Source organism: Euphorbia lathyris, chromosome 3, assembly GCF_963576675.1.
Source record: "Euphorbia lathyris chromosome 3, ddEupLath1.1, whole genome shotgun sequence".
Classification (NCBI taxonomy): domain Eukaryota; kingdom Viridiplantae; phylum Streptophyta; class Magnoliopsida; order Malpighiales; family Euphorbiaceae; genus Euphorbia; species Euphorbia lathyris.
The window spans coordinates 31,543,062-31,560,470 of NC_088912.1; the positions used below are offsets into that span (position 1 = coordinate 31,543,062).

Sequence of the window (17,409 nt, forward strand, 5' to 3'; positions counted from 1 at the left end):
ATAATCTCCCCGAGATTTATGCAATTTAGTATTTTCAAAAAAGCATTAGCTGGACACCATTTTATTCATTTTTACACCTCCCAACATTCAATATTTCACATTAGACAGACATCATCATATTCTTCTTGTCTTCTCTGCTTCTATTAATAATCTTCTATTACTAGTACTCCATTTTTACAAAAGATATTACTCAATTAAGTAATTTCACTCAAACCACATGAAATAATAAAAATTATAAAAATGGAGTTAGATTAAATGGCTAGAAATAAACATATTAATAATATCCCCCCACAAGTTCCCCACTTGACATAACTAAACATTTTCACATTAATTATGGCAGAGAAAATTCAAAAAAAAAAATGTCAGTTTGCTTTGGAATTCTCAAACAGATATGTCTATCTTTCACCATGAAATAAATTACATTTCTAATTTTGGAATTAAAAATTAAAAAATTAAAAATTAGGCTTCTTCTCAAATGGTCTGAAAGTTGTTGGAGAAGAAGCTAATGGAAGTACCTGAGAAGAAGTTGCAGGTGCAGGGACTTGATTGAAAATACTATTTTCTTTACTTTTACCTACAATAAACCCCAAAAATGACCCTTCTGTTTCTGCTGTTACCATTCTTCTCTTACTTTCACTAACTTTCACTGAATTTTCATCAATGCAATTTCTTAACTCCCTTCTCTCAGATTCTTCCATCAATTTTCTAAAAAGCTTCTCCTCTGCATCCCTTAAGAACTTGAATTTTGGGGGTGGGGAAGATCTGATCCTGTTCATCTCAGATTCCATTACTGCTGTTGTTGATGATGATGATGATGATGATTCAAAGAGAGGATTGTTGAATCCATGGTGATGATGATAAGAACCCAATGGAGAATCAACAGCTAACATAAGATCACTTAAACTTGTAGTTCTAGACCCTTTTCTAGTAGATTTCCCATCTTCAGATTCCAAATCTTCCTTTGTTTCTTCTTTGATTGTGAAGAGAAATCTTGGAGGACCTGAAAGATTGTGAAGCCTCATGAGCTCTGATTCAATACTTTCATCTCCATTAAAAGCTTTTATAAGCAAATCTTTGCTTCCCCCTAATTCTAAATCTTGTTCTTCAAATTGGGTTTCTTGACTATTGGGTTTTTTCCAGCAAATAAGATGAAACAATTCCTTGGCATACTTGGTGCTAAACTCTTCTTCTTGTTGTTGTTGTTGAAGTTGTACTCTTTTTTTCTTCCACCAAAGCAAGTAGTAAAGCTCAGCAACAAGTGCTAGAACAAGACAACCAAAAACTAAACTCAACCCAATTCCTAATCCACTAAAAGATGACATCTTTACATGAAAAATGACATACCCAGTTGAGAAAATCAGCAAAATAAGAAAACCCAGTTGAGGAATCTTACATTCTGGAAGTAAGGGCCACAGATAATATTTGTGCCTAAAATGCACGCTAGGCTAGGAGATAGATAGGAAAGAGTGAAGGGAAAGCACACAGAGAGAGGGAGAGAGAAACTTGGGATGAAAATGAAAGCGTGAAAAATGAGAGAGAGAGAAGAAGAAGATGTAGTAGAGGTTTTAATTTGGTTTGTTATTACAAAATAACAAGACATAATACATATGCAGTCCTCGGATTGTCTAAAAGCTGCAATTGATCTCCTAAATTTTAGAATGTTAAGGCTCTGTCTGGCAAATAACTGTTAACGGATAGCTAATTATATTAATTGTTAGTTTATTACATTAGCTGTTAACTAATTACCTTTTTTATTAGTTGATTTGACTAGCTGATTGTAAACTTATTTGATAAAACTTAACTGATTGTATTGTTAATAGTTGTTTTTATAAAATGATAAATAAGAATATAATAAAGTCTTTATTTGGAATTAGAGTGTAGTAAATAGAAGTAAAAATATCCTTTAAAAAAGATGAAGCAATGAGCTAATTGAAAAAATTTTAAACTCAGTTTTTATAAAAATTAGTTTTTTCAATCCAATAAACTCTTTCAAATCTCTCTCTACCAAACACCACTATTAGAGGTTTGTTTAAAGTGGCCCAAACCTCTAATTTTGTCCCAAAAGCTCTTTTTCAAACAGGGTCTAAGACTAATTCTCTCAATTTGCTTATTTCGAATAAATACATGTGATTGGAATACGTTGTCACGTAGTATTTGAGGAGTTATTTGTTTGAAATAAGCAAATTGAAGGGATAATTATAATGTTTCAAGATTCAGGGACCTATTTGCAGTTTTTGGACAATTGGGAGGACCTGAGGATGTATTAGGCCAAATAATAAAGGAAAAAAAGGGGTATGGTATGGGCAAATATTGTACAATGTAAAAATGTAAAGTGTGCGACCAAATTTGGTTGGAAAGGCAGCTCACATGAGTTTGCAAAACCGTGTGTCCCATTTAATCATATGATATGGAGTATATGTTATGAGGAATATTTTATAAATAATACTACTATAAAACTGTGGGTATGGTATATTAAATTAAGGCAATAAGTATCTACACTTGGATTTATGATTTTTTTATAAATAATACTACTATGGGTAAATTAAATTAAGTTAATAAGAATCTATACTTGGATTAAATTTCTGGTTTTTTTTTATAATTTCAATACATTGGTTGTATTTGGAGAAAAGTTTTAGATGTAAAATTAGAGATTTTGACCGGATTAGTTATATTCATGGCCTTTAAGTACAGGAATACAATAATAATTTACAAAATTTAATTTGATAATATTAAAATCATTTAACTCTATATTTGATTTTTTCCTACGTAAAGAATTATAATCTAATTGAAACTCTTTTATAAATGTAGGTAGACACAAAAGCTCATATGACCCCCACCCCTTGGAATGAAAGGCACTAATCAATTTTTGGAAGCAGGTTCTTAAGACAGCATCAAACATTACTAAGCAAAATAAGTGGTTCAAAAAATTGTCAATTTGTAATCATAATTATTAAATAATTAATTATCTATTCTAAATTAAATCATATTAATATTTTAACACTTATCTTGTTTAATTATTGGATAAAACTAACTCACATTAAAAAAATTATTAGATATTTGTTAAAGTTATTAGAGGATAAAGTATAAAATATGTTATAATGATTGTCAGTTTAGGATCAAATTTATTTTCAATATTATAATTATATAATTAAAGGCCTAATGTTGATAAGTAAATTCAATTTCGGATATTATCAAAAAATACATATGCGTTTTATATATTAGTTGGTTTTGGAAGAAAATATTTTTACATTTTTTTTTGTTATTCTATAATAGATCGGAATGGAATACTTTTAACCTCGATGACATATTTGAATTCTAAAGAAAAAAATTATCCAACACATAAAGAATAATACTGGTTTGAAATACAAATTTTAATTTTTTGGTCTCAAATCTAAGTTCGCTTGTTACTTTTTCACGTTTATAATATTTTATGTTCAACGGTCGTAATGGTCGATCAACCATTGTAGATCAAAGACCTTAAATATGTATATGTTTGTATATCAACTTGTTTTAGTCATCAAGGGTGTAAATAAGGCTACGGTTACTTGGTGTGCATATATGTATGTAACTATTGGTTTTAATATATGAGAGAAAATTGGTAAGAGAGCTATTTAGGGTTTAAACACCGAATAACCATTACTATAGAAACTAACACCTCCTCTCCTACTATATGTCCTCTTCATTGACCAATTCTCATCCCAATGGACGAAGCAGTTTTGGATTGAACAATAATCATTTCCAATCTTAGATTACATATAGTCTCTCACATAGCTTATCCACGAAGCTAACTCTAACCAATTTTACAATATGGCGCACATAAGTCACACAGGTGCTTAAATGATGTAGGCTTTTTAATAATGTTGATGATATTATTCCTCCCTCCGTTGATAGCGATGGTTTTGCTCTCTAAGAGAAGCAAGATCATCATGTCTTTCCTGAATCTTTTTTTGATAATATGTTATCTCAACTTATTGGTTCTGTTAATGTCAAAGAAGCTTAAAAGAAATTATATGATGCCTTTCCGCAAGGTCTACATCCTTAGATGCGTAATATCCTTCATCAATTGCTTAATCTCAAGCGTCATTCAGACTCTACTTTTGTTTACATGTAAAAAGAAAAGTCTTTATTTGATCAATTGATAGTTCTTCAAAACCCAATGAGTCAGAAAGATTTTGTTGATTATGTTATGGTCGATCTAGGACTGTCTTGCCGTTTATGAGGGCTTTGGAAGCTTGGTTAGTATTTATAACCTTTGATGATTTATTTGGTTTTTTGTTGAGTGAAGAGATACAATTAGCTAGAGATGCAAACTCTGATTCTGTTATATCACGTCAGCCAATTTTGTGGCTCGTGAAGCTGGTTCCTTCAAAGGTCGTGGATGGGGTCGTTAATTTAGGGGAGGTCAAGGAGCTAGCTATTCAAATCAGCAACAACATTTTCCTATAGTACATTAGGAATGGAAACATGGGTCGTATTTTGCCTCTCATGATCTTTCGATTGTTATCTATTACAATTGCAAATGGATCAGTCAATTTCTAAAAAGATCCTCTTAAACTTTTCTAAAAGAGCAACGTTTGAATCTAAGGCCTTTTACAAATCTTGCCTCTCCCTCTCAGAATCATACTCAATAGTAGATCATGCATACCAAAGCTACTCATCGCTTTACCTCGACTTGAAAAAGCTTCATCTTCATTCCAAATATCAAGGTCCTGAACAAATTACAATCGGTAATAGTTCTAAACTTCCTAACTCATCTGTTGGTTCCTCTACTTGTCATCTCAATGGTAAAACTCTCAAGTGTAATGATGTTGTGTTTATTCTTTCTGCTATTCAGAATTTTATCTCAGTTCGATCTCTAACCGTGTTTATTAAAATTTATGTTGGATTCTTTGTTGATTCTTTTGTACTTAAGGATATGGAAACGAATGTCATACTCCTCAAAGGATGGAGTAAGGATTATTGCGCAGTTGACAAATCCTTTTGGAGTTTCTTGATGGTGGCTGAGGAAGTCTTATTTAGGGCCTCAGCCCTCTAAGCTCGGGTCGCCTCCACTTTTAAAGTTGCTTCCTTTTCTGCAAGGTCATTGCGAACTCTCTGAAGGTCATCTTCCTTTTGGGCCAGCTCCTCGTGGTTCTTGAGGGCTTCCTCATTATTTTGGCTAGAAGCAACTCGGAAGCTCTGCTCCAGCGGGACGATTCGTTTTAGAGCTCCTTCCAACCTAATGGTAACCTCGGTGTGAGTAGACGAGGCCTGCTTAAAGAACAACCTGTAAGCTCTAAGCTGAAAGAAAAATAAGAATATGAAAATAAAATGAGAGTGTTGCAAAATCTTTTATAATTATACCAGTAAAGGACAATATTCTTATAACTCGACCGATAAATCAGATTTATAATTGGATTATGAGTCACTTGGCTCAACCAAATGACTCGAGTTGGTCGAATTGGAAGACGTAGTAAATAAATAATATATTTATTATATATATAGTTAATTTAAAATTAGAAAACCATTTATACATCATTTGAAAATTGGATTTTTTTTTCAACTATAATATAATCAATAAGTTCTATAAATTCGCCATCATAATGTTTCACAATTTCCATATCAATCTATTAGTATTGGAAAGTTTAAGTTTTTTTTATTATTCAGGTAGATTGAAAAACGTTAGTAAATTATGAAAATAACGAAACTTAAGGTCCAAAATTTTTTAAAAATGATAATTTTTATTTTCTTAATTAAGTTTTTATGGGTGATTGTTGCTTGGTGCGCTCAAGAAGCCCCATATTAGAAAAATAAGAAAAGAACACCAATTTTTCTAAAGATTAGTAATCATCCGTAAAAATTTAATTAGAAAAATAAGGAAATAAATCGCAACAATTCTTAAAAAATTTGAGATTCATGTTTCGATTAGAGCGCATAATTTCAGATTGATTCCAATTCTTATCAAATTATCAGCATGACCCATATTAGAAACCTAGTCCGTTTTCAATATGAACGGTCGGACCATCCGGTTCGATTCGAGTTTCACAACATTGGTAAAAGAGTCAAAAAGAATAAAATAATAAGAAGGGTGAGGACAAGAGCATGCGGGCAGTGAAAATGGATAAATGGACAATTGCACTGGCAACTGCCAAATCAACTTAGATAAAGCTTGCTTACCTCACTTCTTTTATTAAATTATTTACACTTTCAATTACGGTGATTATTTTTTTATTAAACAAATTTGATATCAATTTCTTTTTCTTTTTATTTGAAATTGAAATATCTGTCTTCTCTTTTAAACTTTGCAGCTGATAACTTTCTGACTAAAGTTGAAAATGGGAAATTCTTAATTTTGTACCTCTTAAAGAAACTACAATACTAATTTATTTATTTTATTGTCTGATTAATCCGCAGATGAATATCACTTACGCGTTTTTTAGCGTAATTTTATGACAAAAGATAAAGCTTTTTTCTTTTTTTGAGAATATAATTGACAAGGAAGGATCGCATGCCTTGTGACATAAGAATTGGAAGTAGTAGATGAAGAAAGAATTATTCCATGTGGCCACCATGCAGGACGTCTCCCGCATTTTAGAGATTCTAGACAATAAATACTAAATAGTAAAATAAATATAAAATAATGATCAAATTTAACTCTAATGTTTCAAGTGAAATATAGATTTAACAAGTAGAGACGTACCACTAACTTTATCACACAACCAACTAATTATTCTTTTCCAATAAATCCAAACAATACTTCACATATAAATTGTAAAACAGATCTCACGGAATATTGAAAGCAAAGTCAAATAATAAAACCCCAAATTTAGCTGTTAACATATCAACTAACATTAAATCTCCAATATAAAAAAATTTGATCGGTACAGATTGTTATGTAATTAACTCAATATGTTATATCATAAAAAAATATTTTTTTATTAAATCACGTCATAAAATTCAAATATTGAGCCCGCCCACATAAACCCACAAAAAATACATATATTATTTTTAAGGATAAGAAATGATTTGCAGTGGTCCATAAATATTCAGGCCTTCTTATAATTTGTTGTTCTACTATATTATAATTTTCATTTTAATTTTGTAAAAATACTCACCATAAAGGATTTGATCGATACAGGTTGTTATATAATTAACTCAATAGTATAAGTAAATTAGTTAAAATTAATTGTATCCTAAAATATATTGTAACAAGTAAATCAATATATATTAGTCATTTTAGATTGAATATATATTAACGTTTTGGTTTAAGCAAAAAATTAAGATTATTAAAAATTAATTATTAAAATTATATAATAAAAATAAAAATAAAAACATATATGAAAAATAATGAGAAAAGAACTTTATATAATAATAAGAAGAAACATATTCTTCTTCATATTGTTAAGAAAATCAAGAAATCGGGAATAATGAAGAAAATTAGGAACAAAAGAAAATGAGAATCAAAACATACGGATCCAAGATTCAAACTTATACCCTCACAAACACCACCACTACACTTTTAACATTTAGTCTAGCATTTCATTTTGTTATATATCCAAATCTACATACATTTTAACAATACCAGTCTTAATAATTATCAAATTTGAAACAAATTCCGATCGGAGGCCCTAGACTAGATCCGGCCCTGCCACCATGTTGGTGTTTAAACCCTAATTAATTTAATTTTGATACCATAAAATAGTTTAATATTGAAGAAAAGCTTAATAAATTATTTGCTCATGAACTTATCTAAAAAGCTTGGTTGGTTTTTTGGACTTTCAAAGTGTTGTAAATGCCCCTCTCAATTTATATAAAATATTCAGTTAGCTCCATAAACTTGCGTAAACTATAATCAATTAATCACTCAATTGTAAAAAGTAAGTTAAATGCCGAAAATATATTGCACGCGTCTTAAAAAAAGTAAAACGATCAAGGTCGGGGTATGCGGTTCTAATATTAGAGAAGACAAGTTTTATAGTTGAACAAAAAAGAACTTCATTTCTAATCTATTATGTGGATTATGTAATAACATTCTAATGCGCATGCAACACATCTTCTGTATGCACCTTACTTTTTTACAATCAAATTATTAATTTATTACATTTTATGCAAGTTCATAAGACTAAATGAATATTTTATCAGACCACTTTGAAAGTTCAAGACACCAATTAAGTTTTTTAAATAAGTTATGTATTAAGCCTAGAATAAATTCTCAATTTTTATTTTATAGACATAACATACACATACATAAGATAAAAATTACACATAGTTATTGAAGTTTGGTAATTATCTTAACATTACCATAATAGCACAATAAAGTTCTTAAAAGGCTTAATACATCATTTACCTCATGAACTTGTCCAAAAAGGTTGATTGGCCCCCTGAACTTTCAAAGTGTTTCGATAGCCACATGAACTTATATAAAATATTCAGTTAGCCCATTGAATTTGCGTAAAATGTAATCAATTGATCACTCGGTCGTAAAAAAGTAAGTTAAATGCGGAAGATGTATTCCACGAGTCTTCAAAAAAGTAAAACGACCAAAATCGGAGTATACGATTCTAATATTAGAGAAGACAAGTTGTATACTTGAGCAAGCAATAACTTCATTTTTAATCTATTTTTTTAATTATGTAATAACATTCTAAGATGCGTGGAATACATCTCCCGCATTTAACCTACTTTTTTACGACCGAGTTATCAATTGATTACATTTTACGCAAGTTTAAGGGGCTAACTGAATGTTTTATACAAATTCAGGTGGCTATCGAAACATTTTGAAAGTTCAGGGTGCCAATCAACCTTTTTGGACAAGTTCAGGGGCAAATGATGTATTAAGCCGTTCTTAAAATGTTACTCCGGATACAATAAAATTACAATGGTTGTTGTTTTAGTATCCACATGATGCGAAATTGATAACGTGGATGATGGTCAAAGGAGTCTAATGCCACATATATATATGATATATCCCATATGAGATGATTTTGCCACATGGCAGAGGGTTAAAAAAAATTAACCAAGGTTATAACAAATAACCTTAGTTACCCAATTAATTACATGAGATGGTAAAAACTTCAGTCACTCCAGCTATCCCTACTATCCCCTCCTATTTCACAGATATTGTAGCCTTTTATTCGAAATATCTCAGCTCAATAACCACAACCTGCATCGGGTATAATTTCTCTATCCAATTCCTCCAATATAAAAGCTTTAATAATCGATTTCTTCTACAACGCTACCATAAGATGTCAGATGAGATAAGTTCAAATAAGGGATAAATTGATGCACTCTTTTTCATATAAAAGTTGTTGGAAGAAAAAACGTCATATATAGATTAATTTGTATAATTAATCTGCCAATTGAAAGCAATTAAACACAGTTGTCGGGATTAGCACTCGTTTTGTTCTTCTTTCGATGAGTATCGTACTTAGGATTGGTATATGTCTTGTCTTGTACCAAGTTTTTTTTGGCTTGTCTCTCGATTTCTTCCTAAGAGCATGCAGTGGAAGAGTTAATTGGGTGAATCTGATACAAAAATCTGTATCATTGCATTGTGGGTGATTGAATTAAATGAGGGGAGAGAGGAATTGTATCACAATTGTGATACAATCGTTTACTATTTGGAGAAAAAGGGAGTTTGTATCTTAGTCTCCATTCTGCGGCTGAGATTGCGCCTCAGCTGGCGCGTGCGTTACACGCGCCCTTGAAGCGCGTCTCAGCCGCAAAAGTGGACTGAGTGCTGCACTTTTTTTTTTGTTTTTTTTTTAAAAAAAAATCAGAAAAAGCAGGGTTGGAGTATTTAATTTCAAAATTTTATCAAAACCTGTTTTGGTCCTACAAAATTAAAAAATTATTTCAATTTTTTACCTTTTAAACAACGGCTACAACACATAAAATAATATATGTACATACAACGGCTATAAACAGTAATAATTTGATTTTCAAGCCTATTTATTGTTAAAATTTCATATAAATACCCAACTCCCAACTCATTATATTTTGCATAATCCCAAATATTTAGATAGGAGTTGACAGTTTACAATAGAGCGACATATACCGTGCTAAGTGATGATCTAGTTAAGCATATATGACGACGTCATGGAACGAGAGATCTCAACCAAAGACCTAGCGGTTCAGTTGCTTAATATGTTGCTTGTTCTTATGTAATTGTTTTTTTATCGTCCCTTTTTTATCGTTTTTAAATCTTGTATTTTATTCCGGTTCGTATTCTCGTGTTTTATTTGAATAAAATATTATCTTTTGTGATATTTTTTATTTTTGCAATTAATTATATTTTTTAATTAACTATTTCGGTTCAAAATAATTATAGATATAATTGATATTTATTTTTTTAACCAATATATATATATATTAATGGAATTATTTAGATTGAGTGATGAAATAATTAGATTAATTGTTTGGTGGAAAGAAATAATAATTTATTTGGAATGTGTAAGAGTTTTATGACAAGTGTGTCCTATGTAAAAAGTGATACAAATTGGTTTAATGGAGAGGTAGTTGAGTGTATTAGATTTTTTTTAAAAAAAGTGGGTTTTTTTGGATATGATACAAAATAATTGTATCACCCATTGTGGGTGGTCTAATGCTCTCATGGGACTGGGTTCTCTTCCTGGTGAAGTAACCTGTATTTGTTGGTTCTCTCAATGCAACTGTAGTTTGACTTCAATTATTTTTGTTTGGGAGTCTTGTAGGTTTTAGAAGGCCACGAGAAGTGCAACGTTAGAGTTAGTGACAAATGCTTGAGTAATATCTTTGTCTATTGACTGGTCATTGGGGTTTTGATGCCCCGCACTGTGATCATTATGAGATGAGGTCTCCTCTCTCTTGTCTGGTGTAGGAGCGAGCGTATTCTTCGAGCTCTCTTATCGAGGAGGGCGATCTTGGTGTCCTATGGTTGCTCGCAGTTTTGCTTTCATGTTATCGAGTTCTGGTTTGCTAGTCGGGTAGACTTGTAGTGGTCTGAAGGTCGCAAGATGGGATCCACCCTCACCATACCAAATGTTAGGCCTGGTCCGACTTTTCGTGGTTGAGTTCTTCTACAAAGGTTGACCTGCGTTGTGGTGGGCCCCGATGTAAACTTTGATACCAAAGTCAGTAGGAGGAAGGATATAAATGGAAAGTAAATGATGAGTTCGTAATAAGTAGAGAGAAAGAGTTACCCTTTTAAATAGATGGAAGTAGTTGGTAGAAGTACGATTTTACCCCTGAATTTAATTATGATATGAGGCGGTTTATACTTTAGACCTGCTTTTTTTTTTTTTATGAAAGCTTGCATTATTGATGGGCTTCTTTTGAGGCGAATTGGAAATGAGTCTGAAACACTTTATAATAGCTTTATGGTAAGCTACTAACTAGTATACAAGATGTAATTCTTTCCATAATTAATAAGATGAAGTTACAAACTTCACTTCTTTACAAAGATGAATTATAAATTAAAAATCAATTAAAATTAGTTTAAGTAATTAAGAGCTTTAAGTTGATTGTGCTTAGAGCTTTCGAGTTTGGGTACCATTGTTTATAAAAATACTTTAATTAGAAGTAGATATCTAAAAATAAAGCCGAGCAATCAAATAAATTATATATAAACAAAAAAAAATTAAAAACAAAATTGATAAATTATCTTAATCTACAAAAAAAAAAATTTCACCATTAAAAACCTGTGTCAAGCATAACAATCAAAATTTTACCATCTTCCAAGACTAAAAAAATGTGAAGAACTGGCAGAGCTCAACTTTTTTTTCTTTATTAAATGCTGTCACAAATTGACTAAAAAACAAGGAATTGTATAACAAAATTTCCATTACACGTTATTATCAGAAAATGACAAGTAATTGTGTATTTACATGCAATGCATTTCTTTTTACTTTTTACTGTTTTTATTTGTTTTGAGGTTTTACCCAATGGACAGAAATGGTGGCATGGTAAAGTTAAAGAAGGGATGGGGGGCAGGTAATGGGTGTGATTTCTGAATGATGGATGTGATTTGCCAAATGTTCTCTTCTTACCCATTCTCTAGATAACAAGAGTGCAGTTAATATATTATTAAGTCATTCATGTTAAATTTAATTTTATTAGAATATTAAAATGAAGATTTAAAACATTTTAAGTTTTATATTTAATAAGTTTAAATCTAATGGTGAATAACCAAATTCATTTGATCATTAAAATCTAAGTTAACACTGCTATTTAACAAAACCAAATCAATCATATACGCAACTCTCGGGTTTCCACTTCATCTACGTATATAATCTTAATATAAGAAATAGTAAAACTTTATTTTTTATATTTATATGTTAAACAATTTTATGGTAATAACTTATATCGAACAATTTTGGATCCATATAATAGAACTTATAAAACGAGGCTTTTAGGAACACTTAGCAGCTGATGTCAATTGTAAACACTTAGCAATTTGTTTTACGAATTGCTTGTCTCATCCCATTACCTCCAACGGGTATACTTGTTGATTCCATACCAGTCTCATTACCTGTCACGAGTAACTTTTTAGATCTCATATCTTTTTACACAGAGTTCGGATATTCTATTAGGGTCGGGTATCCACGAAACCTGTATCTATTGTCATTTGATCTGGAGTGTGTCATCACACTCTTGATCAAAACGATCCCTTTATAAGAGTGATTCCGCCTCAGTCACTTATTTATATCTTCATTTGCAGAGTGTTAATTACAAGATGTTCTTTTTCATCCCACGTTAAAGGGACTTCGTTTGGCATGAGTAGGAGCAAAAAGATTTTAAACCCAACTATTTGGATTGAGTTTTTTTTTTTTTTTTTTTGTAAACAGTCAAAAACACCTAGATCTAAAATTATTCCATATTAAAAACGTTAAAACAAAATTTTACAATGTATGCCTTGAGTAATTAAGGTGCTCAAGTCGTTTACACTAGATATCGAATTTGAATCTTAGCGTACCCAAAAAACTTTAATTAGGTAGAATTCACTTAAAGGGTGCTTAATGAATCGAGAAATCGAACAAACTAAATAAAAAAAAACGTGTACTCCATTATAATCCCAAAAGCTTAATATCTCCAATTTCCAGTCACCACCGGACCACCATCAATCTCCATCCACTGGCCTACCATTGCCTGGTGGAGCAATAGTTAATTTAGGATGATAAACACATGTTACAAGTTGGTAGAATGAACTTAAGGAAGTAATGCAGCACCGGAACAAGTAGGTGTGTAATGTTAAGATACTATCTTCACGGAAGACCTTTCTGAGTTTGGTGATATTGTTGTTCGTTGTTGGGAGCTGCTTCATCAAAACGACTCTTACTCAGTCAAATTTGTCCTATGCTCTTGCTCGGGCTTCCTGGATTGGGTCTTGTCCTTGGTTTTATCATTCTATTCCAAATTTTGTTTCGTCTGTAATGTTATATTCTTGCTTGATTGAGGTACATTAATGCAATCTCCTTTCAAATTTTTTTGTTAATGTACTATCTCAGTTGTATTGGAGTATAATCTATTAACAGATTGTAACAGTATTTTGATGTGAAGGATTGTTATTTTTTTTTTTTTTGTAGGAAAGGAAAAGAAAAACAAACAAATAAGAAAGATTGTTATTTATAATAGTCCAAGTCGTTACAATTAGAGACGTTACTAATACTAGCATTTTAGTGTACCAAGAATTGTTGGTCTTTTAGAACGCGCAATACGCTAAATCCGTTATAAAAACTCATTAATTGTATGTAACATGCAATATGTCACACCCATATAGTCAACAATTAACTACATAATTTTAATTTTTCAAAAAAACAAACATAATTTTAATTTGTTATAAATTAATGTCAACATGTTTATAACATAACATTTTTCACAAATAAGAACCAAAGACAAAACTTAGCAATATTGATTTTATTAATTAAACGAACAAAACTTTACAATGATAAGAATTGAAAGAAGAGCATAATATTAATTTTACTAAACCTTGATTAGACAAACCAAACTTTCAAATATAGTTCTATATATAATTAATTAATCAATTTTTATATCCACAATCTAGAACTCTTTTTTGAGATATGAAGTCTTCAAACATTTTGCATCTTATCTTTAAACTCGTTATTATCAACTTTGTAGGTTTTGATGTTACCACCAGGGGCGGGAGGATACATGGAGGGGTTCGGGCTCTTCCGTCCGCCGGAACCACCATGATCAAGAGTAGTTTTGTCTCTCATGTCTTCATAAAATTTGAGGTTGTATAGTGGTTCCGGTCTCCTGTAACCAAGAAATTTAGATTGGATGCTGAATTAGCACCTCCAAAATTGGGACAGATTTTGTTAGCTTCTTTAAAACCAAAATTCTAATTTTTTTGCCTGTTATTTTTGGCATTAAGCCCTCCTTAAATCCAAATTTATAAAAAATTTTGGCCTATTAGAGTCTCTAAATCCGATTTTTTTCTATTAGACACATTTTTTTTCATTTTAAAAATCTTAAACACAATGTAGCTTAATTTTGAGAAGTTTTATATTAGTACTTAAATATTGATTATTGACTACTCAGATTATAACACGTATATATACGGAAAAAATATCAATAAATTTGATTTAGCAGTTTTTTTTTATACACCACATGTAAAATCAGCCCCCTCAACCAAACAATGTTGTATTCGCCGTCGCTCCGTAGCATACAAACAGAAGCAATACAGTGAAATTAAACATAACTCACAAGCACAATCAGTGAGTTTGCAAAGTAAACTGACCATTATCACCATTCTTAAACTTCAATCTGCAAAGTAAACTTTAAGACAGTGGGGTAAACTATATATACGGTGTAACGTTAGTGTTATAATTAGCAAAGTACCAAAAGTTTATAAATAGTTACTGTTAGATTGCTCAAATTTTCATTAAATTACTTTATTGGTTCAAACTTTTGCTAATTGGTTTAAATAAAATCCTTACTAAATTGTTAATTGGTTCAAATAAAATAATTTGCTTCTTAAATTGTTCAATTGATATATTTTTGCTAATTGGTTCAAATTAAACCCTTGCAAAATTGCTAATTAGTTCAAATCAAATCATTTGCTTGTTAAATTACTCAATTGGTACACTTTTGTTAATTGATTCAAATCAAACCCTTGCTAAATTGCTAATTGGTTCAAATCAAATCATTTACTTTACTTGTTAAATTGCAAAATCAATTTAGCATAAATTGCAAAATTACTGTAGCACCAACAAGTTTCTACAATTTGCAAAATTGCAACCAAACCAACAACAAACACTAAACAAATTACAATTGAAGATAAATTAAGAGACTAGTAGCAGCAAAAAAATCAATTAACAGAAGATTAACATCACAATAAGATAAATCAGTCCGGGATAGCAATTTGAAGGGTTACAATTTGAGTAGATATCAATTCAAGGCAAAGATGGAACGGACCGAGAGGGAGACAACAGAGACGGATACCAGATGGGAGAGAGAAGAGCAGCAGGCAGAATCAATAGGATTTGAAACAAAGCAACACGTTTGAGGTGAGATTTGAAGAGAGAATTAGGGATTTGAAGAGAGCAACACTATTTTAGGGATTTTAGGAGATGGGATAGACTATTTGAGAAGATGAGATTTGAGGATTTAATTGAGGACTGAAAGGTCTTTTTGTTTGTTTTTCAATTAGACAAAACACGTCGTTTCACTTAAGTGGAACGTCGTCATTTTATCTAATTGAAAGACAGAAAAAAAAAGTTATATCAAGAGATAATAAATGATATAAGAACTCAATTAAATAATGGATTATTTACATAGAACTCACAAACATTCTATTTAAATCAAATTACAAAATTTTATCCACAAAAAATCAAAGATGATAATTTTATTTTGAAAATGTCATTTAATCAACGAATCCCTAAGGATAAATAAATACATGTACTTCATCTTTCTCAAATACAAAAAAAAAAAATTGCAATATGTATTTTATAATAGAAAACGACAAAAGTTAAAGTTTACAGAGGGACCACATACTTTGTTAAATCTATTATTTGATATAACTACTAACCTGTTAAAGTTCCAAAAAGCGATCAAACTCAAGTTAGTGTCTAATTTTCTTTCTCAGATTTCTCTTGATTTCATCGTTTGTTTAGTAGAAAACCGTATGCCTTTTGCGTTTGGGAGGAGGAGGAAGGGTGGCTCGAATCCGATTCAAGAAGAAAATCGATTTACTGAAAGTGAGAATTAGGGTTAGATTAATGAATAACTATCGCATAAATTTTGAGATCAATTATTTAATGTGCATCGTTTGATAATGAATCCACATGGCATAAATAAATCCACTTCAGCATGCTTATTCATCACTAATGGCGCGTGGAGCACAGTTTGGACGGAGCTGTTACAAAAGGGTCAAATCCATAAGAAAGATAAAGATCAAGGGTTCAGTATGGAAAAATAAATGATCAGGGCCTGATCCTTAAAAAGAAAAAGTTCAGGGGCTTAAACATGTGTTTTGTCATTTTATTTAGTGACTATTAGATCTCAGACATTGTAACTTCAACTTTTCTCTTTGAATATTTGACTTGTCTCGTCCTAACATTGTCCATCCTTGTTATTTTCAACTTTTTTCTTCCTATTTTAGTTAATTTCATCTCTCCAATTTCTCAAATAACCTTTATATTATATAAATGTGAAACATCAAAATAAAAAAAATCTAATACTAATTTCAAATTTAGAAATGAAGATCCGTAGATTTTAATACGTTTTTGTGGATCATTGATGTTCATCATGGAATGCCACATGTTCAAAATGGTAGTAAATAAAATCCTGCTCTACAAATTATATATGTCCACCTATTAATTCGGGGACTAAAGTATATTAAGTCATGTTTAGAAAGTGAATTTGTACTAATCTTTTACCAATTAATATACTAAAAAAATATAATCTGCTAAAAGTATAGGGATATTTTGTATATTCAGTATGTAAATTAAAAAAAAATAATAGAATTCAATTTACAAAAAAAAGTGAAAATATAAAATATATAACTTTTAACAAATGGTTATTATTAATAGTAATATTATTAACTTTATAAAAAAAAATAATAATAATAATAATAGTATTATTAACATGTAAATTTGATAAAGTAGTAGGATATAATTATATTTGAGTTTAAATTGTGTAAATTCCTGAACTTTTAAATTTTATTTGTATATTTTGTATATTCAATATGATAAATTAAAAAATATATATAAGGCAAATGATATATACAACCCTTAGGGTTGTATATAAGCATTAATTTTCCATATATTTTTAATAAAATAAAATAAAATCTTAATTCTAAAGCATTTATTTGTATTGGAAATACAAATAGTTTACTAGTTTCTATGAGTATTTAATAATTTAATTTTTAAATATTAATAAATTTTATTATAAGATTATTTTGAAAAACTAAATTAACACTAAATATAGTAA

General features: G+C 30.3%; 1 protein-coding gene across 1 annotated transcript; it reads right to left on the reverse strand.

The window, feature by feature from the left end:
• Positions 1-309: 309 nt before the first annotated feature.
• Positions 310-1,555, reverse strand: LOC136221621 (uncharacterized). The gene has a single exon (XM_066009013.1). It carries the CDS (start codon positions 1,320-1,322, stop codon positions 453-455), a length of 870 nt encoding a protein of 289 aa, XP_065865085.1. The 5' UTR covers positions 1,323-1,555; the 3' UTR covers positions 310-452.
• Positions 1,556-17,409: the final 15,854 nt, after the last annotated feature.